Source organism: Arvicanthis niloticus, chromosome 5 (assembly GCF_011762505.2).
Source record: "Arvicanthis niloticus isolate mArvNil1 chromosome 5, mArvNil1.pat.X, whole genome shotgun sequence".
Taxonomy (NCBI): Eukaryota; Metazoa; Chordata; class Mammalia; order Rodentia; family Muridae; genus Arvicanthis; species Arvicanthis niloticus.
The window spans coordinates 25452501-25477341 of record NC_047662.1 but is presented as its reverse complement, the minus strand read 5'-3'; the positions used below and the strand labels follow the sequence as shown (position 1 = coordinate 25477341).

Here is a 24841-nt window from a genome sequence, read left to right as displayed (position 1 = left end):
TCTCACTTTGAAGATGTTCAGTGAGTGGCTATATATTCCTTACCACTTAATGGCTAGCACCAATAGAAACGTTGGACGGTGGGTCGGTGGGAATCACTGCCAGATCAACGCTCGTCTACTTTTTACATACGAACTGAAGGCACCCCTATAGAAAAGGAGCCCACGGACCCCTGGACAAGGAATGGAGGGTGGAGCCTGCGCAAAATATGGCTGCGCCAAACCACCTGACCTCAGGAGGCGGGGCTTCGCCGCACCCTGCAGGCCCCGCCCCCAGGCCCCGCCCCGCCCCTCTCGCGGGGCCGCGCGGGTTGTGAGGTGTCTGAGGCAGGCGCCTGCGCAGTTGCCCGCGGCGCGCGGGGCGGAGGCTTTATAACCACTTCGTAGCGGCTGGTCGGCTTCTGTCTCCGGGAGGGCTGCCGAGGCGGCGGCTGCGGCGGCGGCGGCGGCGGCCGGGGCGCCGGCTGGGGGGGCGCTGAGGCGGGAGCTACGGTGGCGCTGGGCGCCCCTGGCTCCTCAGCCTCTGCCGGCCATGGGCTCCGAGAAGGACTCCGAGTCGCCGCGCTCCACCTCGCTCCATGCGGCCGCCCCCGACCCTAAGTGCCGCAGCGGCGGCCGGCGCCGGCGCCTCACCTTCCACAGCGTCTTCTCTTCCTCGGCCCGCGGCCGCCGCGCCCGGACCAAGCCTCAGGCCGAACCGCCGCCCCCAGCCGCGCCGCCGCCGCCCGCCCCGGCCCTGGTTGAGGCTCAGGCCCCGCCGGTGGAAGCTCTACCCTCCGAGCCGGCTGCCGAGGCTGAGGCGGAGGCCGCGGCTGCGGGGCCGGAGGAGGACGAGGCGGCGGAGGGCGGTGGCGCGGAGGAGGTGGAGTGCCCGCTGTGCCTGGTGCGCCTGCCGCCCGAACGGGCCCCGCGCCTCCTCAGCTGCCCGCATCGCTCGTGCCGGGACTGCCTCCGCCACTACCTGCGTCTGGAGATCAGCGAGAGCCGCGTGCCCATCAGCTGCCCCGAGTGCAGCGAGCGGCTCAACCCACACGACATCCGTCTGCTGCTGGCCGACCCGCCGCTCATGCACAAGTACGAAGAGTTCATGCTGCGCCGGTACCTGGCCTCGGACCCGGACTGCCGCTGGTGTCCGGCCCCTGACTGCGGGTGAGCGCGGGGGCGTGGCCGCGGAGGGTCGCCCCGGGTGCAACGGCTGTCACCCACCTTGAGGGAGGAGAGGAGGGTGCCCAGCAGGAGGTAGAGGACGGACGGTTGCGAGTAACCGACCCTCGGACCAGCCTTGCAACCGGTCCGGTGCCACTCAGCACCCTGTACCTACGAGCTTGAGGTGGTGGCTGAGCGCTAAGAGAAGGGAACTGTCCATTAAGTCAGGATACCAGGGTGAGCAGGGGGGTTTGTTTTGCCCACATAGAGACATAGAGATAGGTGTGTGTGTCTGTAGTGTGTTATCGTAATGATAGAGAAGGAATATTTGTTAAAGGAGAGAGAATGGAAATGCCCTACTGAAGGGGCCGCGCTTCCGAGGGGTGTGTCCACATGGCTAGGGGCGCACTTAGCATCAGCTTTGCAGAAGGCGTGTTCTTCCTCGCAACCGCTGCTGAAAGTTGAGATGCAGTTGATGAGAGAAGGCAGCTCACTAACAGCTCTAGGGGCACCCTAGGCACTGCATGTTGTGCTAGTCCACTGGCAGGCACCCTGTGGTTCTTAACGTGCTGCGAGGGCAGAGTGAGTGGTGGACAGACTTTTTGACCAGGAAAATCAATAGGGCTCTGAGGTGGTGTCTACCCAGAAGTTGATCTGTTGGGGGAAAAATGTGTTTGTCTACTCTTTCGATCTTGAAGTCTGTATGACAGTCTTTTTAATGATCTGTGTATGCTTGATTTCAAAGGTCAGTGAGTTAAAATACTCTTTAGAGCAGGAATTAATGATTTCTCTATCTGAAGCTTTTAGTGGAGGCCCTCTACCCCCTTTCTTAAAAAACAAAACAAACAAACAAAAATCTTGGTTGTCTCTATCTTTCCAATCTATGAATGGCCAAATGCAGCCAAGAATGGGTTCTTCAATGTGATGGGGAGTCAGACTGGCATTACCTGTTCTGTGACCTTGGGCGGATTAATTATATTCTTGTGTGTCATGCTTTGGGGGCAGAAGATTCTAGGGACTCCTTGCAGTGCCTAGTGTAAAGGTAATGCTAGTAAAACGGTATGTGAACCTTGCTTCAAAGGATTTAAAAGCTTTTAATTGTAGCCTATGTATCAAGGCTGAGCTGAGATTTCCATGATGCTGCCATTTGTCGCCCCTTCAGAAGGAACTGTGTAGTCAGAAGTGCCAGACTTACTGAGAAGTGGGTGTGTTTAACCTCACTGAGTTTCTAAATTACTCGGGGGAAGTGATCAAAGGTTCCCAGATCGCTTTCACTTTCTGTTTAGAGAATACCAGGAAGGAAGGGCCTTATGCGCACTTGAAAAGGTCTGCATGTGTCTGGTGTCCTGACTGGCTTTTGAGAGGTTAATTTATAGAATATTCAAGTTTTGCTAATAGTCTTTTTAGTCTATTTTCTAAACCAAAGGGATATTGGTTTAGGAAAACACTACCTGACTAATTGCATAATAGTGTATTAACTCCGTTTTTAGAAATGAGAGTTTATTTGACTTTTAACAATGAAATGTGACTTCCCTGATCAACTTTTGGGGAAAGCTCCCCAATCTGGTTTTTTTTTTTTTTTTTTAAAGTCAACCCATGTCTTCATTCACATCAGTATAAGTGGACAGAAATTAATATAAAAGCTTGGTGACAAAAATATAAAGAAACCATTAGTGGTTTTAGAGTTACTAGAGTTACTAGACTGGCATTTAGTAAAATTAAATACTTTGTTCCGGGTGATACAACACACTGGTAGGCAATGAAACAAACCAGTGTTGAAATAGTCTTACTTCCAAAGCCAATAATATTTTTCAACTCAAGTATTGGCTTGTTCTAGGAAGTGTGGCTTGGGAACAACCCTGAGGGCCAGGGATACTTGACTCCAGTTTCTCTTTCTATTCCTATAGTTAATAGTCTTGCCTGCTTTGTTTTTCTTATCGGACAGAAGCCTAATCCTGCCTTAAGACTTAAGAGGCTTAATTAATTAATGTTTATAAAGTGATTTTCAGTGGAAGGTGGTTAGACAAAGAGTCCCTTTATAATTCATTTGTTTTTCAAATAATAGTCTGAGTTCCCCATAGACGGTTGTTCTGCCCTCTCTTTTTAATGCCAGAAGAAAAATAGGTTCTGTGGTGTGTGTGTATGGTGTTTCTGGAAACCTGTGAAGACCAGAGGTCAGTTTTGGCTGGCAAGTAAATCCCAGGGTACCTCCTATCTCTGCCTTCCCGGACAACTCCAAGAAAGTGCTACAACTTCTGACTTTTTTGATTTTGAGACAGGGTTTCTCTATGTAGCCCTGACTGTCCTGGAACTTACTCTGTAGCCCAGGCTAGCCTCAAACTCACAGAGATCTGCCTGCCTCTGCCATGTGAATACTGTGATTAAAGTGTGGCCCTCCCTGCCTAGCTGCAGCCCCTTACTTTGCTTCATTGATGACCTTGGACTCTAATCCACCCACTTCTACCTGCTGAGTGATGGGACTACGGACTGCTACTACTACTACATCTGGTTTATACAGTGCTGGGAATCCAATCTAGTGCTTTGTGGATGCCAAGCAAGCTTTCTGCCTGCTGAGCTGTATTTCTAATCCTAATATGGATTTTAGACAGAGTCTTGCTTACTTAGCCAAGACTGTCTCTAACTCTACCTCCCCAATGCTGGATTATATGTGTGCACTACCATGTATAGATTTTTTTCTTTTTAGTTTTCTCTTTCTTTCTTCCTTCTTTCTTTCTTTTTTTGTTTTTGTTTTTGTTTTTGTTTTTTTTTTGTTTGTTTGTTTGGTTGGTTGGTTTTTTGAGACAGAGTTCCTCTGTGTAGCCCTGGCTGTCCTGGAACTCACTCTATAGACCAGGCTGGCCTTGAACTCAGAAATCCACCTGCCTCTGCCTCCCAAGTGCTGGGATTAAAGTGCATCACCACTGCCCGGCCCTCCTTTCCTTTCCTTTCCTTTCCTTTCCTTTCCTTTCCTTTCCTTTCCTTTCCTTCCTTCCTCTTTCTTTTCTTTCTTTCTTTCTTTTTCGTTTTCTTTTTCTTTTTCTTTTTCTTTTTCTTTTTCTTTTTCTTCCAACTATCCTATTTTTCTGGGTCTGGCAAAAATCTTGTGGAAGCATTAGAAAAGAGGCCCTAAAGTTCATTTATATCTTCCTACACCTGACCATGTTTATTGCCCAAACATAAGTCTCGACAACCAAATTGATCAAATCTTCTCATATATATATGTGTACATCTTCAGGCTAAGGGGTTATATAAGTGACCTCACAGACTTATGATCATTTTACTATGACTAAGTTAATGAGAGTACCATAAATTAAGAAATCTATTTTTTAAGAATATTTGTGGGACAGAACAGAGTTCTGTTAATTCTTTTCTCATATAGCTTTATCAGTGAGAGAACCAGTTTCAATAGGAAAATATACACATTATTATCTGATATACCAAATACTGTAGTAGCAAGTGTAATCTTAAAACATACTTTCAAGTGAAATTAAATGAGCTTAAAATGCAAATAGCTTGGGTTTTGTAGTTCTTCAAAGTATTATCTCAGTGACACAGTCAATTCACTTTAGCCACATGCAGATAGGTGGTGGAAGTATAATTTTATAAATGAGAAACCAGTTCAAAGAAGTTTAAATTGGGGTTAATGCTTCCTAGCTAATAAGTGGTACAGTTGATCAATTACCCTTTTGAGTCTCTAAGTGTGTCCTCCTTTCAGAAACCTACAAACGATAAAACTGTATTGTTTCTCTCTCACATGTTCTATTGTCCATCTTTAATTTTCAGAATCTCTGGGAGACTAGGGGGTGAGTAGAATAGTCAACAGAATTTCCTGTCATACAAAGGCAGGTCCTCAGAATAGCAGAAGCACTAAGGCTATCTTGACCTCAATTCTGTTGCAGGCCTAGGCTCTGGCCTCTCATTGCTCCCTCCATTCCCTACAGAGTTGAACTTCCCACTGATCCCAGCAGATAGTGTCAGCTAGTGGCCTTCCCACACTACTGGGTTGGCCTGTTTTATAAATAGGAAGCTTCTGTTCATTTATGTATACTACATTAATTTAAATATAGTATACTTATGAGAGGAACAAGGTCCCTGGATGAGAGATGTTTCACATTCAGTAAAGGATTTTTCTTTTGTTTGTTTGAGTAAGGGTTTCATGGTATATCCTTGCTTGCCTCAAATGTGCAGCAGTCCTCTTGCCTCTGACTCCTGAGCTGTGAGACAAGTGTACACTATCATGCTCAACTAGGACCTTTCCTTCCCAATCCTTCCTCGGTCCTTGCCACTGTTTCTGTTTGTTTTGTTTTGATGCTAGGCACTGAACTCATGGTCTCAGCACATGCTGGATAAGCATTTCTGCCACTGAGCTACAGCTCCATAGCCCTGGTCCTTTTTTGGTTTTTGTTGTTGTTGTTTTGTTTTTGTTTTTGTTGTTGTTTTTCTTTTTTTTTTTCGAGACAGCGTTTCTCTGTGTAGCCCTGGCTGTCCTGGAACTCACTCTGTAGACCAGGCTGGCCTCGAACTCAGAAATCCTCCTGCTTCTGCCTCCCAAGTGCTGGGATTAAAGGCATGCACCACCACTGCCCGGTGGACCTTTTCTGTTAGTCTGGCCCCTTACTTCCTGCTCTACAGCTTTCACCTGAGTCTTTCTCAGCCTCTGTGTACACTCACCTTCCAGCTCAGTAATACTTCTTTCTCATATTTGCCAGAGTGTTTATTCTAAAGTGCTTAAAAATGTTCACTGATTATCTGACCTATAAGTTTTGGGTATAAAAGTCACTTAATTGCTTTACATGGTGATACATGCACCATGTTAGGCAAATAATTCTGGGACTCCAAAGAAAGGCAGAGACAGGATTACTGCAATTTAAGGCTAGCCTTAAAGAAGTTCATACCTGCCGGGCAGTGGTGCCACACGCCTTTAAGCCCAGCACTTGAGAGGCAGAGGCAGGCAGATTTCTGAGTTCGAGGCCAGCCTGGTCTACAGACTGAGTTCTAGGACAGCCAGAGGGCTACACAGAGAAACCCTGTCTTGAAAAAACCAAAGAGAGAGAGAGAGAGAGAGAGAGAGAGAGAGAGAGAGAGAGAGAGAGAGAGATTGATTCATACTGGCAGACAAAAGTAGATAAAGATAAGCATTTAAAACCTGAGTACAGTGAGCAATGTGCAGAGGTATTAAAAACAGGAGACAGCACATTATCATAGCAAGTTCCCCAGCTACATAAAATGTAGCAAGATCTTGAGAACAATAAGACTTTACCTATTTAATTTGTCCTTATTTCAAGCTTCTTTATAGCTTCCAACTTTCCCGTTATCTTTTTGTTGGTTTTGCTTTGAACTGGGGGTCTCCTTATGTAGTGTAGCCCACAATGACTTCAGACACAAACCCTCTTGCCTTGGCCTCTCAAGTGCTGGGATTACATGCATATGACACTGTACCCTGCTAATTTCGACCAATTTTTGGTTTTATTTTCTATTTTTTGTCTATATCAGTGTTTTTCAAGGTGTTATAGATATTACTTTAAAATGTTTTATGATCAAATATGATGGGGAAATATTAGTTGAAATAAACTAAATCTAATAGTTGTTTTGGTTTTGTTGTTTTTGTTTTTTAACTTCCTTGACTTTTAAGATACGGTTTTATGCAGCTCAGACTGGCCTTTCCCTGCCTATGGAGCTCAGGCTGACTTTGCATCCTGATCCTGAGTGCTTGGGTTACATTACGTATGCTACTATGTACTGTGCATTTGCCAATGCTAATATGCCATGTGGTATATGATATAACTTTCCAAATTCAGAGTACCAAGGATCATACATGTCTCTAACCCCCATGATATCTTTAAGGCTTAACTATTTGCCATTTTCTTTGCTTTTTATTTGTTTTCGAGACAGGGTCTCTCTATGTAGCCGTCTTCGATTGTCTTGGAACTCACACTGAAGACCTAGCTGACCCTAATTCACAGAGATCCACCTGCCTCTGCTTCTGGAGTACTGCAATTACAGGCTCGTGCCACCACTGCCTGGTTATTTGTCATTTTCTAAAGTCCTTTAATCACTACCATTCTGTCTTGCCTTCTGTTAGGGTCTCAAACAGTGACTCTTTTGCTTAGAGTAGATTAAAAAAACAGCTTTTGTAGAGTAGGCTAGCCATAGTCTGTGTTTGTTCAAGTTTATTCCTGAAGCCTTCCAGTCTCAGAAGAATGGGGTGAGTAGGTGTGAGGAGCAAAGAACTGGGCCTCTTACAGGATCGGAGAGGAGGGTGGGAAAGGTAGACAGGTGAGGAGCCTGGGGAGGACTGAGTGCTTCAAAAGGACTTAGACATGACCTTCTTCACAGGAAGCCTGAGCTTATAGAAAACATGGATGGCTGACAGATGGATTTTAGCTGTAACAGAATAAATACCAAGGAAACTCCTAAGTATCTTAAGTGTAAAAACATTAAGTTTTGCATAAAACTGTCAAGAAAGACTTTGAAAAGGAGGTGGTATTTGGTCACAGCATTAAAGACTATAATAGAAATGCATACCTGTCTGCATAGTCTGGACCAGTCAACTTCTCACCGTGTTAGTGAGACCCTGAGTCTGAAAAGTAGACTGAATCCAAGTTAATAGACACAGCTAAGCTGTACAATTAAGTTGAGGGCTGAGGGGTTTGAGCTCCTTATCATAACTGTTAGGTTTGCTTGCTTTTTCTTTTGGTTCTGAACATTGAACCTAGATGTTTAGATGTGCTATAAGCAAGTGCCCTACCACTGAGCCACACTCTTTCCTCCAGCCCTCTTCTCCCTTTCCCTTCTCCATTTGACCCTATGTGTATCTCATACTGCTCTTACATTCACCCTCCTCCTCAGAGTTCGGAGTGCTAGTGCTATTCATGCTCAGTCTCTCTCTCTCTCTCTCTCTCTCTCTCTCTCTCTCTCTCTCTCTCTCTCTCTCTCTCTCTCTAGTTGAAAGAACTTAAGCGAAAGAGTAATCCCAGGATTGAATAGCTTCTGGAATGAATAGTGATTTGGTGTAAGAAATAGGGAGTCCAGATATGGAGGCCTTACAGTTGCTTAGCTGAGGAGTAGGTATGAAATGGGGAAAAAAACAAAAGGAAATAGCAAGGACATGGCTTTTCTAACCCCTTTTATTTTTACTTATTTTATGTGTGTGGGTGTATATGTTTACCAAGTGCATGCTTGGTGCCTGAGGAGGTTAGAAAAGGGCATCAGATCCCCTAGAACTAGAGTTACATTTGGTTGTGAGCCACCATGTGAATGTTGGAACTCAAACCAGGGTCCTCTATGAGAGCAACAAGGCTCTTAACCACCGAACCATCTACCTAACCCCATGCCTATCTCCTTGAAAGGATCTTAGGGTCCATTTATAAAAGGATAATATTGTTAACTTCTAAGACTTGAGGACTGGAAGTACAGACCTAATATAGGAACACATTTCTTTAACTACTGGAATGTGTTGAGGCATAATTAAATTTATACTAATAGGATTTTTTTTCCAGGCCTGAAATTAAGATAGCCTGCTACACTGTCGTCAAAGTTGTTTGAACTTCAGGGAGAGCATTCTGTGCTTGAAGCAGCATGTAACTTCTTATACCCTGCTTTAAGCTTCTAATTAGCAGATTTGAATCCTCGGTTAAACAGCAGAGTAGGAGAGATGCTCCCTCCAGAATAGGACATACAAGAAAAGGAACAGCATCATCAGAGTAGATGGAGTGCATGAACGAGGCTTTTATTCCAACTGGGGACATTTTCCCTTAATTAGAAGCTTTACCCTTAAGTTGAATTTTTATAAAATTGCAGGATCAGATTATACTGCATGATATATTAAAAGTCAACCGTGCATAGCTAGAATGAAGATGTGGTCAGGAGAAGAGCTAGAGTGCCCTGGAGAAAGCCAAGGAACCAAAGCAAAAGGGGGTCCCTTTTGTCCACACCACAGGTGTGCTGAGCAGGAGTCCATTGTGCTAGGAGAGACAGGCACTTACCAGGCTATGGTGTGCTGTTAGGACTGCACTGCACAAATGGGCCACTGTCTGCCTGGAGAGGTTAGGTACATTTTATAAAGAAGGCGACATTTGGGCTGATTCTTTTTTGGTTTTGGTTTTGGTTTCAAGACAGGGTTTCTCTATGTAACAACAGCCTTGACATTCCTAGAACTCACTTTGTAGACCAATCTGGCCTCAAACTCATGAAATACACCTCCTCTGCCTCTCAATTGCTAGAATTAAAGTCTTGCACCACCATGCCCAGCTTGAGCTGGTTTTAAAATGGCTATTTACCAGAAAGAAGAAAGGAAAGACATCACTGGGCAGAAGAAAGAGAACAGACAAAGGCCAGAAGTCCAGTGCAATATATGCTGTGGCTTTCAGTGCAAAGTTACGAATACTGTTTTAGAATGTTAAGCTGTACCTGAAGGCAGCAGACTGTCCTATCTCCATTAGAGGGAGAGAAGTAAGGTTTGGAGACGCTTAAGTTCATCTGTGTCATGCAGTATGAATCAGCATAGAGTAGGTACCCAAAACAGGAATTCTGCGTCTTATGTCCCAAGTGAGTCTGTGTCATAGTGATAGACTGCCATAGAGTCATCAGGGTTAGGGGCTATTTTACTTCCTTGGAACTAAATTTTACTCCTAAAGTTGGTTTCCCATTGTTTCCTGTGCCAGTCTGTGGCCTGTCTGTGCTGCTTCATTGCCATGCCTTGAAATTGAAGCAGCACAGTCTGCTCACTGCTCCGTGATAGGATGCCACATCTGCCAAAATAAAGAAAAATGGGCTAATGTGACGTCTGAAATTGCAGCACACACTTTTATACTCCATCATACAGACGTAGAACAGGCAGAGAATGACGCAGCCCATGCTCAGGTTTGACAGTAAAGGAATTAAAGAAAAAGAAAGAAAGAAAGAAAAGAAGAGATAAAAAATGTTGAGGCTGAAGGACTTGGCTCAGTAGTGGAATGTGCACTTAGAAAGTGCTCAGTTCAATCCCCAGCACCCTTACACACACACACACACACACACACACACACACACACACACACACACACGGGGGGGGGGGGGGGGGGAAGTTTTAAGGTCTCCCCATTGGTACTCTTCTTTATATCTGTGGAACTTAGCTAATTACTTTTCAAAGGCCATCTGTACCTTTTTAGTTAGCACAAAATAGCAAGCAAGTCACTTTTTTTCTAAGATACATTGTTTAGTAGCTGTTTTTCCTGCTAGCTGGGATAAATATGCCCAGAACTCCTACAGAAAATGAATCATTGTATTTACACATTGACCTAGTCTCACTTTGTTCTTTCTGTTAAGGAAGCATATTATGTAACAGGAGATATATACATTGTCATTTAATCTGTAGTATAATTTTCAAATCAATATGAGTATTTAAATTGTTATAATGAACATATTAATAAGAAAACTATAGGATAAATAAGAAAAGCTTACTAGCATTTATATAAGTTGTTTGAGGTCTTTGACTATTGGAGAAAAGTGTAAACTAGGGGCTAGCAAAACACAGACAGCAAGAAACCTGCAGTCATTGATGTGTTTGAAAATTGTGTTTGAGAGCTGGTGAGATGGTGCAACAGTTAAGAGCTCAGACTATTCTTCCAAAGGATCTGAGTTCAATTCCCAGCACCCACATCAGGTGATTCCAGCTCCAGGGGATCTGACAACTCTGACCTCCACAGGCACCCCGCTTTGTGTGCACATGCCCACACATCTATTCATAATTAGGAATAAAACAAATCATTTTTTAAAACTATATTTGTTTCTCTAAAGTACTTTTTAAATGTAATTAATTAATTTTATAGTACCTAGGATTTAACTCAGGGCCTTGCACATATTAGACAATTGCTGAGCTACATCCTGGCCCTTTAATTTTAAGCAAATGCCCACTCGTAAGGGCAATGTAAGTGTTCCCTTGACATTGTTAAGAATTAATTTAAAATACATTATTTAAAATAATGTATGCTGGATTATTTATGGGGGACTAACAGAACCTGTAAGGATGGTTGATGGTCATCTTTAACCACAGCGGAGGGAAAAGACGACATGACTCTGCTGTGTTGGTCAAAGGTTAGTAGTAAGGGTTTGTAAACTGTTAAGAAAGAACACAGTAGGGAGCTGGAGGTTGGTTAGAGTGTGGGCTCCTCTTCCAGAGGACCCAGGTTCAGTTTTGAGCATCCACATGGTAGCCTATAACGACCCTAATTCCAGTTCCAGGGATCTGATGCATTCTTCAGTCTTCATGGGCACCAGGCATGCACGTGGTGCACGTGCATGCATGCAGACAAAACACCCATAACATATGAAAATAAATCTAAAAGAAAGGAAAAAGAAAACAAAGATGGCATTAAAAGGTACCGATTTAAATTAGAAAAAGAGAAAAAAAGCTAAAAGCAAGGGGTTCAAGAAAAGGCTCAGCAGTTAAGAGCATGTGCTGTTCTTGCACAGAACCCAAGGTCAGTTCCTGTACCCATGTTGGGTAGTTCACAGCTGCCTAGACTTCCACTTCAGAGAATCCAGTGTCTTCTTCCAGTCTCTGGGCACTGTGCTCATATGCAGATACACCCCCCACACAGCATACATGTAATTAAAAATAAATCTAGGGTCTAGAAAGATGGCTTAGTAATTAGGAGTACTTGTTTTACATAAGACTCAGGTTCGGTTCTCAGTACCCTCATTGGTGACTCACAGCTGACTGATAACTTCAGTTTCAGCATGATCCAATGCATACTCTAACCTCCTCAGGCACCAGACACATACTTTGCACATATATAACGTATATAATGTGCAATCAAACCCTCAGACACATAAAATTAAAAATCCTTTAAAAACAGAAATAAAGAAAACCAAAAATGAGCTTCCAATAGACTGTAAGTCTGTGGAAAACTATTATTTCAAGCTGTGATGAGGCCAGTTCCATTATGAAACTTAAAATGGAAGAGCATGTGTGCTTTAGTTTATGCTGTAGCTTTTTATTTTTACAACTGCTCTGACTTTTCATGTAAACAAGTTCAAGTCTCTCTAAATATAGCACACCATTGAAAGGAAATTGTTGTATACACTATTATTTATGAAGCTGGCTGTGGTAAAGTACTCCTGACGCAGCTCAGCTCAGCCTGGTTGAATACATGCTAGGAACCCAGGTTGTTTTCAGGAAATGAATTTTTTTTTCACAAGAAAGGTAAGTACAGTTAATGTACTCAGGGTGTGTGTGTGTGTGTGTGTGTGTGTGTGTGTGTGTGTGTGTATAATATATAGTGGTACCAAACAGTATAAGCTGATGAATAACACATGTCTTTGTCAGCTCAGTCTTACCTCACTTTGTCTCTCCTTGCTTCCTTACCCAGTTATGCTGTTATTGCTTATGGTTGTGCCAGCTGCCCAAAGCTAACCTGTGAGAGGGAGGGCTGCCAGACTGAGTTCTGCTACCACTGCAAGCAGATATGGCATCCAAACCAGACCTGCGATATGGCCCGTCAGCAGAGGGCTCAGACTTTACGAGTTCGGACCAAGCACACTTCAGGTCTCAGTTACGGGCAAGAATCTGGACCAGGTATAAGCTGACATTTATCTCATTGTCTCCTTGTTTGGTATCTGTAATGTGAGTCTCCAAAACTAAAAGAGATTGTCTTACCCATGCATCCTTGAAATGAGAGAGCAGAAAATACTTGATTCTTCTGAATAGCTGAGACTACAGACACATTTTCTGGCTTGGTTGAACTCTTTTTTTTTGTTTTGTTTTGTTTTTGGGTGTTTTTGTTTTTTTTTTTTTTTTTTTTTTTTTGTTTTTTTTGGTTTTTTGGTTTTTTGGTTTTTGAGACAGGGTTTCTCTGTGTAACCCTGGCTGTCCTGGAACTCACTCTGTAGACCAGGCTGTCCTCGAACTCAGAAATCGCCTGCCTCTGCCTCCCAAGTGCTGGGATTAAAGGCATGCACCACCACTGCCCGGCTTGGTTGAACTTTTAATGATACATCTGCTATGTTGTTTCTTGCTGACCACGATAGGTAGTTAGTCCTAGCTGTGTGACATTGGGATACAACCAAATGGAATTCTCAAGCTGCTGTCTTAATATGTGTCTCAGCATGGAGAGCACTTTGGTTTTTTTTCCTCAAGGGGCAAGGAAACATTTAATCAGCATTAAGTGTGTCCTGCTTGCCATCTAGCTGAAGTGCGTCACCGCTTTTGAAGTAGGGCACAGATTTAAGAAAGGAAATAATACTAGTGTGAGTTGATGATTAACCTGAAAGGGGAATGTCACAGTCACTTTCCACCTTTGATTGTGTAGAGCAGTCTGTAAGATGTCAGCCTCTTTTAGATGTACTTTGTCTTACTGATGTCGTTAGAGCAAGTTAGTAGGAGAGAAATTATGCCATTTGCTTTTTCCTAGCATAATATAATCTCTGGAATTGTCATTTTGATAGGATAGTTTTAAATTCCTGAGAAAATTACCTGGTACATGCTATGCAGTTACTCAGTTGGTTTTGATTTTTAAATTTGAAAGTGTTACAGGAAGGGGTTTGTTAACGGCAAAAGTTAGCTTCCTAAAGAACCACTGAAACTAGCAGAGAAGAAACCTACCACAGAAGAAAAAAGCCCACCTGCTACATAAACTATAAAGACTTCTTTCATTCTAGAGAACAAATAAAAGACAGCCTATTTGAATAAAAACAGAATCCAACCTGCGATGGGGTGGGGGGGAGAACCACTGTCAAAACTTAAAGCTGACCAGGCTGCAGAATTCTCTTGCTCTAATGGTCTAATTTTAATCTGTCAGCCATTGCCTGGTAGCAACTCCATCTGCCTTGGAACCATCAGTGTCTCTGCTGGAGTCTCCCTGCTCAAATGTGACTGAGTGCTGTATAAGGTGCTAGTTATTGGAGTAGGCAGCTTAGCATGAAACAGGATCCATTTTACAAAAGTTCTTGAGTCTGGGTGTGAAGCTCAGGTGTTAGAATATCTACTTAGGGTCGATCTCTAGCACCACCTAATCAGCCGTGCTGGCGTGTGCCTGTATGCCAATGCTGGGCAGCTAACGGCAGAGGATCCGAAATTCAGGATCATCCTCAGCAGTCTCAAGCCAGCCTGAGATAAACAAACAAATGAACACAGCAAGAGTTCTTGATAGAGTCAGCCTTCCAGCAAAGGATTACACAATTTGGAGTCGTCAGGCAAAATCTCCTGACTGCCTTGTTCTCATTTCTTACATACTCTTAGGAATAATAAAGTCAGACTGAATTTAAGTGGGGGTGTTTTATCTTTCCCTCCCTACCTAGCAGATGACATCAAGCCATGCCCACGATGCAGCGCTTATATTATCAAGATGAATGATGGAAGCTGTAATCACATGACCTGTGCCGTGTGTGGCTGTGAATTCTGCTGGCTTTGCATGAAGGAGATCTCTGACTTGCATTACCTCAGGTAGGTGGGACATGTGTCCACTGCCTTTGTCATTCTGTGCCCTTGCTCGTTTAGGGAAAGGAATACTAAAGAGCCATAGCTGGTCTCAATTACAGAATGAGCAAACAGTAAACAGTGCGTTCAAAGCTCACTGGTGTTTTCTCCAGCAGACTCCATGACTATCTCCCATCACCTTGCTTTCTTACCTGCTGCATGGCTTTTAAGGATTCCCACAGTCTGGTTTTAGTCTACCTTTCTAATCACTGCTGTTCTAGATTTATTCGTTGTGTCTCTTGACTCCAGATTTGTCCATGTTACCTTATTGTCCACAGTTACTTTCTGACCACTTCAGCCTCCCTGCGCCCCCCTTTATCTCCTCATTTTCAGCTCTTGGTGGGACTGTTTGGGTTTATTTACTTAGTTTTAAAAGTTATTTCTTTTGTATGTATATTCACTTGTGTGTACCACCCATACATGTAGAGGTCAGAGGACAACCTATGGGAGTCAATCCTTTTCATCCATCCTGTGAATTCCAGGGGTTGAGCCTAAGTCAGTATGCTCGCACTGAGCTGTCTTGTCACCCCTACCCCCCCTCTTTTTTGAGACAAGATCTCACTGTGTATAGCTTTGGCCCAAAACTACCTGTGTAGACCAGGCCTCACTCAAAGAGATCTGCCTGCTTCTGCCTCCTATTTAAAGGTGTGTACCACTGTGCTTGGCCTTTGATTGGTTTCTAAAATGGTTGGCTGCTTCTTTGGGTTGAAGTTGACAACATCCTACTGATTTAGCTTCCCCAGCTACATGTTCAGAGACATGTGCCACTAGGCTTGGTTTGCAGAGTTCCTGCTTAGCCTTGAGAAACAACTTAGATGCACCTCATGCACCACACTTCCCGTTTCTGCTGATCTTCACTGCCAGTCCTGGATCACTGGCTGTAAGTGTCGCTGCTTCCTGGTACTTCACGGTTATGTCTGATCTCATTAGCTGTGATCTTTTTACAGTTCCTTCATCTAGTAAGTTTCTAAAAATTGAGTGAATATTACATTATTACCATGAAGGAGTTAACACTTATGGACATTATTGTATATAGCATTAGTTATGAAATGAGACACCTCATTTCCAGTGTAGTGAAAATTTGAAGGCTTATGTGTGACAGATTGACTAGAGACACAGGACCAAATGAGACAGGGTTTCAGCCTGGTGTAATACTGCTAGACTCACCACGTTGAGCACGAAGAGAATGAGGTAGAAGGATCAGACACAGAAGGGCCAAAGGTCAAAGTTAACAAACTCAGACTGGACTTGACGAGTCTCTGACTCTTCCCCCGAGAATGTGGTTGTTAGGTAAAGAGGGACATGCACCGTGGAACTGCAGAGAGTGTCGTGAGGACACAGCACGTGGTGAGATGTCAAGTGCAGACCTATGCAGAGCGAGCTCAGGTGGTGCTGGCCAAGGTGATCGGGTCAGCCTGGCGTGACGGTCAGGCAGGAAAGGAGAGAATTTCAGTTTTGGAGGTCTGCTTCAGCAAAGCACCTGAAAAGCCCAGAACCCTTGTCCTTTGCTCCCCTTGTCTAGAGATGTATTTTCTGTTGCCTCCTGCCACTTAATCACTCTTACTGGAAAGATGGCTGATGTTCCTGTCAAGCCTCTGGCCACAGTAGCTGTGTGTGCTGCTGCCATTAACCTGAGACCGTTTCCTCTGTAGTCCCTCTGGATGTACATTCTGGGGCAAGAAGCCATGGAGCCGCAAAAAGAAAATTCTTTGGCAATTGGGCACATTGATCGGTGCTCCAGTGGGGATCTCACTCATTGCTGGCATTGCAATTCCCGCCATGGTCATCGGCATTCCTGTGTATGTGGGGAGGAAGGTAAGGCATGCAGGCCTTCCTGTGCCTACTCCAGCTTTGGCTTTGTTGGCAATAGTTTGAAAGAAAAAAAAAAAAAGTCCTTATATTTCAGGGCTGCGTAAAAACCAGCTGGTTTGTAGATAAAAATAACTTTAATTTCTTAAATGGATTTTTATAAACCCCCATGAGATCTGAAAGTTCTTATTAACATCCTGGGCCTGGTTTGTCTCCGTGACTTAAAGTGAAATTCCCCTGAGGTACTTTTTCTTTTCTTGGATTAACTTTTCCCACATTCATTTATATTTTCCAGGTCTGGGTTAGATTAAAATTTGAGAAAGATCCCTCATTTGGGTGGAGGGTATTTTTAATATAGCTTGAAGTGGGCATTTGTCCTTTTTATCCCCTGCCAAAATACTGATGTCCTGACCTACTGACCTGGATTTTCTTTTTATTCTTAGATTCACAGCAGGTATGAGGGAAGGAAAACCTCTAAGCACAAGAGGAATTTGGCCATCACAGGAGGAGTGACCTTGTCAGTCATTGCATCCCCAGTAATTGCTGCTGTTAGCGTTGGTAAGCTAGCAGCCTCCAGCTCCTCTGTGAGCTTACTGTAGCAGATCAGCCAGCTGGACAGGTGCTCTACTGTGGAGGCGCCTACGCTCTGTGCTGACTTCACTTTGGTGGTTAACTTTCTGTGTGTTCAATGTATGTGGTGTGGAGGCAGGGGCACTTGTGAATGCAAGAGTGCTGTTGGAAGCAGAGGCCGGCCTCGGGGGCCATTCTCAGGAGCCATCCACCTAGTTTTTAAGACAGGACAGGGTCCTGCCAAATAGCTAGGGTGGCTGGCCAGGAGGCTGCAAGGATCCACCTGTGTCTACCTTTCCAGCTCCAGATTCTTAACTGCACCAGCACTCCTGTTGTCTTTTCATGGGATTGAAATTGTGTCTTCATTCCTGAAAGATAAGCAGTTTACCAACTGAGCCATCTCCCCAGCCTGGAAATTCTCTTAACAGACACTGTTACTGTGATGGTTTTTCAGTTACACTGCATTATCAGGATGTGTCTCCGACTAGGGCCTACTACTCAGTCTATCACACAGAAAGTTACATTAATGAAAATTAAACACTTGACTTTTACTTTTTCTTCTTCTATTTATTTGTTAAAGGATTCACACACACACACACACACACAAAACACTTATTTTTTTATAAATGCCTCACAGTATCTTGGGAGGTATGAGAATTTATTATAGAAAAATTTAGCTTGATGTAGTGATACACCCCTGTGATCCTACCACTCGAGAGTTTAGAGAGGACAATCAGGAGTTCAAAGCCACCCTCAGCATATCAAGACCAAACTGAGCTACCTGAAAGAAACCCTATCTCACAAACACAAACATAAGAAAGAAAAGATTAATTGGAAACCAGCATTTCATGAGTTTTATCATTTGTCAGCAGTGGTTCTGAATGTCTCACATGTGAATCTGTTTAGCCTTCACAAGTGCCACAACGACAACATAGTTAGAGATATAAAGGTGCAGTCTGTATGGATGGAGCTAAAGTCAAGTCCCTGGGACATGAATTCAGGCAGACTTCTTGCTTGTTTGGTTTTTTGTTTTTGTTTTATTCTTGTGTGTTTTTTAAAATTTATCTTTATGTGCATTGTTTTGTCTGCATTGCATGTGTCTGTGTGAGGGTGTCAGATCCCCTGGAACTGGAGTTAACAACAGTTGTGAGCTGCCGTGTAGGTGATGGAAATTGAACCCAAGTCCTTTAGAAGAGCAACCAGTGCTCCTAACTGACTGCTGATCTATCTCTCCCGCCCCAAATCCAGGCAGTCTTCCTTCTTAACATGTAACAACTGAGCTACTGTGCTTCACACAGTGGTGTGATTGGAGAACCCTACAGTCATTCATCCAGTGTCTGTATGTGTATCTGCACACACTTGTGTGCCTGGTGCCCCTGGAAGACAGAGGATGTCATTAGACCCTGGAACCAGACTTAGACAGTTGTGAGCTGCCATAGGTGCTAGGAATCAAACCTGGGTCAGTGCTTTAACCACTGAGTGATCTCTCCAGCCTTCAGTCTTTGATTTTTGATTGGTTCTCGGTTTAGCACTTCAACAATGAAGGGGGTAGTATAAAACCAACATGCGTTGGATGCATTGAATTCTACATGTATATTTTCTTTATTACTGGAAGGGTTCTATAAGACAGACAGCCAGTGGATTGAAGCCAAGACATCTAAACTTTTGTGACTGTCTGCTCATGTATTATACCAGACAGCCTCTTCAGATGGCCCAGTTTGTCTTTGGCCCTAGTGGCTTGCTTGTGCCCAGTCTGGGAGGGAGAACCAGGACAGTTGCAGCCTATTGACCCTGATGACATGTTTCTATCTCTTTCCCTAGGTATTGGTGTCCCCATTATGCTGGCATATGTTTATGGGGTTGTACCCATTTCTCTGTGCCGTGGAGGTGGCTGTGGAGTTAGCACAGCCAATGGAAAGGGGGTAAAAATTGAGTTTGATGAAGATGATGGTCCAATCACAGGTAAAGGAAGGACTTTTATTTCCATTTGAATCTATGCAACCAAAGACAAAAGTCAGTAGAGTTGAGCACATATTTACAGAGAGATTGTCACTGGAGTTCTTTGGATAATGAGCTTTGTGGGGGGTAAAGTATTTTTAGCCTTTCATTTCTTGGTTCCAGAATTATTAGGTTAATTCCTCTGGTACTTGCCTGTGTATGGCAGGTATGAGCCAGTAGGATTTCAAGTAACTGCTAGTGGGGCGGTGATAAGAAAGCTCTGCGTCTGTGCTGCACTGTCAGCTTCAGAGGACTTTATACAATTATTATCTTGTTTGCTTTTAACAACAGCTCTCTGAAGACGGAGGGCCAGGGCTATTGTTCCCTTCTCAGTAGGGACTGCTTTAAGCTTGTATTTCAGTAGCAAGGGCGTCTGCAGACCTGAGATGAGAGCAGATCTTCTGACTCCTACTTGAACACTGTCTTGCAACACAGATGTTTCTGAAGCTTCAGAGTAGAAGCTGCACATGAGCTAATCATATGTTAAAGGGGCCCGGAAACACTTCCTTATAATCCTAGCACTGGGGATGGTGCAGCAGAGGAGATCATGTGTTCAAGGCCAGCCTGGGCTAAGTATTAAATTCAGGACAGCCTAGACTATAGAATGAGACCTGGTCTCATAAAATTTTCTCTTAAAAATCCACTAAGGTAGATAAAAATAGCTGCTGTAGACTCTTATACAGAAATAATAGAGGCCTTGCAGTTAAAACGTGGTGTGACGTAAGCCATCCTGAGCAGTCATTTAATTTCCTCATCTGAAATAAGGGCTACTAATCACTAGTTATTGAGAAGATTAAATACAGATATTAGCAGTCTGATATCTGTTGTCTCACACAGTAGCTGCTTGTTAAGTGCGAATATTGTAGTCCTTTTTAACATGAAAATCCTCCACTCTGAAGAGTCTTTGCAGGAAAATGCCTCCTAGACTCTTTGTATGTTACGTGTTTTAAATGGAGATGTTTGGTTCTACCCACAGTGGCAGATGCCTGGCGAGCCCTCAAGAACCCCAGCATTGGAGAAAGCAGCATTGAGGGCCTGACTAGTGTGCTGAGTACCAGTGGAAGCCCTACAGACGGACTCAGTGTCATGCAGGGTCCATACAGCGAAACAGCCAGCTTTGCTGCCCTTTCAGGGGGCACACTGAGTGGTGGTATTCTCTCCAGCGGCAAGGGAAAATACAGCCGGTAAGTAAAGAGGTAGTCTGTAACAAGCAGTTAGAATTATTTTTAAGAGGACACACTGAGCCATGTCTCTATACCAGGGATGTCCCATTTTGATTTAATCATCAGTGTTTTGGTTTTTTTTTCAAAGTTCACAAATTCTTTGCATCAAAGTGACTTCCACTTGAAGGATAATGTTGAGTTTAGATCTTCTTACTGCTTCATTAGACTGCCTGCTCTAGGAAGCAAGCAAGAAGAGCAGAAGGCACTCTGCTAGGCTCGTCATGGGCTTTGTGCTGTGTCACATCGACTCCCTGCGACTGTACTCTTTATGACCTTCCTATTCCCGCTGGATAGAGTAGGAAAATCAGTTCTGTGAGTTTGTGCTAAGAGTACACGAAAGCTTGTCAATAGAAATAGCTGGTCTACTTGCATTTCACTTATATGACCTACCGTAATGCCATAATTATACACATATGTATATATAATATACATTTTATATATATTTATTATTAGTGAATATGTGTGTGTACACACACACACAAAAATACATAACTGGCATTAGATGAGAAGCAGTTTGTTGAGTTAAGTGTGTGTGTGTGTGTGTGTGTGTGTGTGTACATACACAAAAATACATAACTGGTATTAGATGAGAAGCAGTTTGTTGAGTTCAGTGGGGGAAAGAGCTGCCTCATGGAGCACAGCAGAGCAGGAGGTAAGGGAGATAGATCCTTGTACCTGGAGGGCTTCCAGCTAAGAAAAGGGTGAGTACTCAGTAACTGACTGGCAGCAGCCTCTGCTGATTTCAGTGTGGTGTGGAGAACACAGGGGAAGCTATAGGAAGCCCCCAGAGAGGACACCGCCTTCCCAGATCCTGAGCTGCTTGTCCTGGGAGGTTAGGGTGAGACCAGATGGCTATTTGGCTACAAAAAAGATGCAGTGGCAGATGGCAAGTGGACTAGATCTTCACCTTGTGTCCTTTGTCAACTTGGGAACCTCTTAAAATAGATTTCAGGAGCATATTTCCAGAGTTAATAACTTAAACTGTCCTGGGATGGGACCTGAGGGTGGTCTATGTTTAGAAAAAGCTCCCCAGATGATTCTAGTGTAGCCACTGACATGAACCAGCCTCTGGCAGCCACCAAGGAGGTAGCCTGGTAGGCTTTGAGAAAGGCTGTGCCCACTGAGTGATGTGTGCCAGAGCTGAAGCTGGAACACAGGCCTGAGAGTGCAGCCCCACCCCCACCCCTAATGCCCTGGTTTTCCTAGTGTGGGGCAGAGAGACAGGCAGCAATATGGAGCCGCTGCTGACCTAGCTGCATCTTCTGACTAGTGTCCCTGGTTAACAGCTCCTGCCCCCACATGTTAGAGTATTCACTGCTGTGCTCTCTTAAAGCCAGCTCCCCTTGAATGAGCCACAGACATAGTTGGAGCGTGACTTGCTGAGACTGCAGTGCAGCCGGCAGCTGCTGCATCCTGTGAAAGCCTTTCCTTTATGGGAAGTGAATGAGTCAAATGGGCCTGACTGGGAAACCCATTATGAAGAAATACTCAAGTGCAGAACAAAACAGCATTGGGCCAGAAAGGAAGCAGTTAGGGGTCCCCAGCCTTGAAACCCCATTAGGAAAGTGCTGTTGACGAGGGAGGAGGTTGGCTCCTCTATGCCCTTCATGTTTACAGCCTGGAGGTAACCTGATTACTAAGTTTGAGTTCTTCCTCTATGTCCAAGGTAGGAAGGGCAAAGTGTGAATGAGGTGTGAGCAGTGGGGAGAGGTGTGTGAACAGGAGAAGGCTGGGCACTCAGCTGGCCATGTCGGTGTCGGTGTCGGGTGCTGGAGGAGAATAAGAGGAAAAGGTAGTTCTTTGTTGTTAAAGAACTAGCATGCGTTTTTCAAGCAGAGGAAGAGAAACTTTTGAGAGAGGGCATAGCATCCACAGAGCCATGGGTTATAGAATGTAAACTTGGAGGGGTTGTGATGTTGGACTTAATGGTAAGAAAAGGAATCTGAGTGGCTTACAGGTCGGGAAGGTCACAGATGTCTGTAGGCAGGAAGGGAGCCAATAGTTAAGAGATCTTAGGATGGTTGTGTCTTTGCTGGCATTGGCACTGTCTAGAAAGTTGCTTGACTTGAATTTAGGGGCTGCTGGGTGGAGCCCAGTGTGGATTAGTTAGCCAAGGACGTATGTTACACAGGAGCGCTGGGGCGGAAAGGAGGGGACGATTCCAGTTCTGTGTAAGAGAGGAACTGTGTGGCCATGTTTTTGAGCTGTTTGGCAGCTGGAGATGATCCAACAAATTATCACAATTCTCAAGAGAATAATGGAGGAGATGTGCTAGGTCCAGGAAACAAACCGTCAGAACACCACATCTTATGTTAATGTGAATGTCCCCTCTTTACACAGGTTAGAAGTTCAAGCTGATGTCCAAAAGGAAATTTTCCCCAAAGACACAGCCAGTCTTGGTGCAATTAGTGACAGCGCAAGCACTCGTGCTATGGCCGGTTCCATAATCAGTTCCTACAACCCACAGGACAGGTATGTGACAGTGGGTCTTCAGACGCTCCCTTTCTCATCTCAGGCCCTGTGTGCCATCTAGTGGGAGATGTGGCATGCTGCTGAATCCATTGAGTGTGTCTGTGGTACTGGATTCTTGTTACATTTGACTCTTTAGAGACTCCCTCCCTCCTTCCCTCCTTCCCTCACTGTCTTTCTTCCCACCTCTTCTGCCTTCTTTTTCCTAAGATGTTGTAACAGTGTAATTATTCATATGGAACCTAAAGAGCTGGACTGATGTTAGCTAATGCCTGGGTCTAGGGCTCCTGTTGCCCTCTGCTGGATCTCATTTCCATAGTGTCTCTCACTTGGAGCATTGTGTCTGGTCCCCATACTGCAGGAAGAGTGCCTTCTGACTGTGAGGCCATCATAAAAAGCTGCCAAGTTGCTTTCACACTCCTATTTAGAGTAAGATAGGATGAGGCACTTAGTTGAATTCTGGGAGCTATTTATTTGTGTGTTTGTTTGTTTGTGGTAAATGAGCATGTATGTGTGTACACCTACACGCCAGAAGAGGGCATCAGATCTCATTACAGATGGTTGTGAGCCACCATGTGGTTGCTGAGAATTGAACTCAGGACCTCTGGAAGAGTATCCAGTACTCGTAACTGCTAAGCCATCTCTCCAGCCCTCTGGAAGCTTTTTTTAGATTTTTTTTGTTTTTTTTTTTCTTTTTTGGTGGTGGTGGTGGTGGTGGTGGTTTTTTTTTTGTTTTGTTTTGTTTTGTTTCGAGACAGGGTTTCTCTGTGTAGTCCTGGCTATCCTGGAACTCACTCTGTAGACCAGGCTGGCCTCGAACTCAGAAATCCGCCTGCCTTTGCCTCCCAAGTGCTGGGGTTAAAGGTGTGCGCCACCACCGCCCGGCTCTTTTTAGATGTTTTAAGGAGAGTTTTTGAGGAGTGCATGAATGTGCATGCAAGTGTGTGTGCGCCGTGTTTGTCTAGAAAAGGGGAAAGTGAGAAGTGAGGGCTCTGGTCTACTTGTAATATGATATAACCTATGCGTGACTCAGCACAGTGAATTTTGTTCCCACAGAGAGTGCAACAATATGGAAATCCAAGTGGACATTGAAGCCAAACCAAGTCACTATCAGTTGGTGAGTGGCAGCAGCACAGAGGACTCACTTCACGTCCATGCTCAGGTGGCAGAGAATGAAGAAGAGGGAAGTGGTGGCAGTGCTGGCGGTGGCATCGGTGTCAGTGAAGATGATCCCCCTTACAAACACCAAAGCTGTGAACAGAAAGACTGCCTGGCCAGCAAGGCTTGGGACATCAGCCTGGCCCAGCCTGAAAGCATTCGCAGTGACCTGGAGAGCTCTGACACGCAGTCGGATGATGTGCCAGACATCACCTCAGATGAGTGTGGCTCACCCCGCTCCCACACTGCAGCCTGCCCCTCGACCCCCCGAGTCCACGGTGCACCGAGCCCAAGTGCCCACAGGACCCTCGCCGCCCCAGCTGAGGGCCAGACTGTCTTGAAGCCGGAAGAGTATGAAGTGGAATGAAGGCCCTGCTCTGAGAAGCACACTTGTTGTAACTGCATCTTTTGGAATCTTTTTTTGGGGGAGGGTGGGGATTTATGTATTTTGTTTCAAAGATTCTCTGGTCAGGGTTTCCCCAGGGAAGTTCTGAGAAATTTGCAATTTCTTACCAGATAAAAAATGAAATTTACCTCTAGTATCCCTCCTCCCATCCTCTCATTTTTAGTTTTAATTTATTGGCTAAACTGATGTTGGCGATCTGTGAGGTGTGTCAAAGAATGTACATATGTATGTGTGTATATTGTATGTATGCTAACATTATTGATGACACATTTTAATAAAGAATTCTGTGTAACTGACCTCATGTCACTGTCCTTGGCTTGGGTAGACCTGCAGAGCCAAGTGTTTATTGGAAGAGCAGTTTGTCTCTCTGTGAGAGGCCTGCAGTTTTTTAACCCCAGGGAAGAGGGGTTTTACTCCTCCAAGTGCAGTGGGGTCACCTGTAGAGCAGAGACTCCTCCCACAACAGGAAGCAAAGTCAGGCTTGCTTTAGACTATAGTCAGGCCTAGTCTGCCCGACAGGGAGGAGGCTGAGATGCACTTTTTTGCCCTCGAGAGGCAATTCTGCAGTTTTCCTGTCAGCCAGATTCATACCACACTGTAGTCAGTGTT

The 24841-nt window shown here is 44.5% G+C and overlaps 1 protein-coding gene across 2 annotated transcripts; it reads left to right on the top strand.

Moving 5' to 3' along the window:
- The first annotated feature begins 381 nt into the window (after positions 1-381).
- On the top strand, positions 382-24528 carry Rnf19b (ring finger protein 19B). 2 transcript variants are annotated; one of them, XM_034503121.2, is made up of 9 exons: positions 382-1146; positions 12495-12700; positions 14422-14566; positions 16252-16414; positions 16852-16966; positions 18800-18940; positions 19953-20160; positions 22540-22671; positions 23725-24528. In XM_034503121.2, the coding sequence occupies exons 1-9, from the start codon at positions 530-532 to the stop codon at positions 24191-24193; spliced, it is 2196 nt and encodes a 731-aa protein (XP_034359012.1). In that variant the 5' UTR covers positions 382-529; the 3' UTR covers positions 24194-24528. The 2 variants fall into 2 exon arrangements, with proteins under 2 accessions (XP_034359012.1, XP_034359013.1); XM_034503122.2 differs by having other exon boundaries at positions 393-1146; positions 14425-14566.
- The last annotated feature ends 313 nt before the right edge of the window (positions 24529-24841 follow it).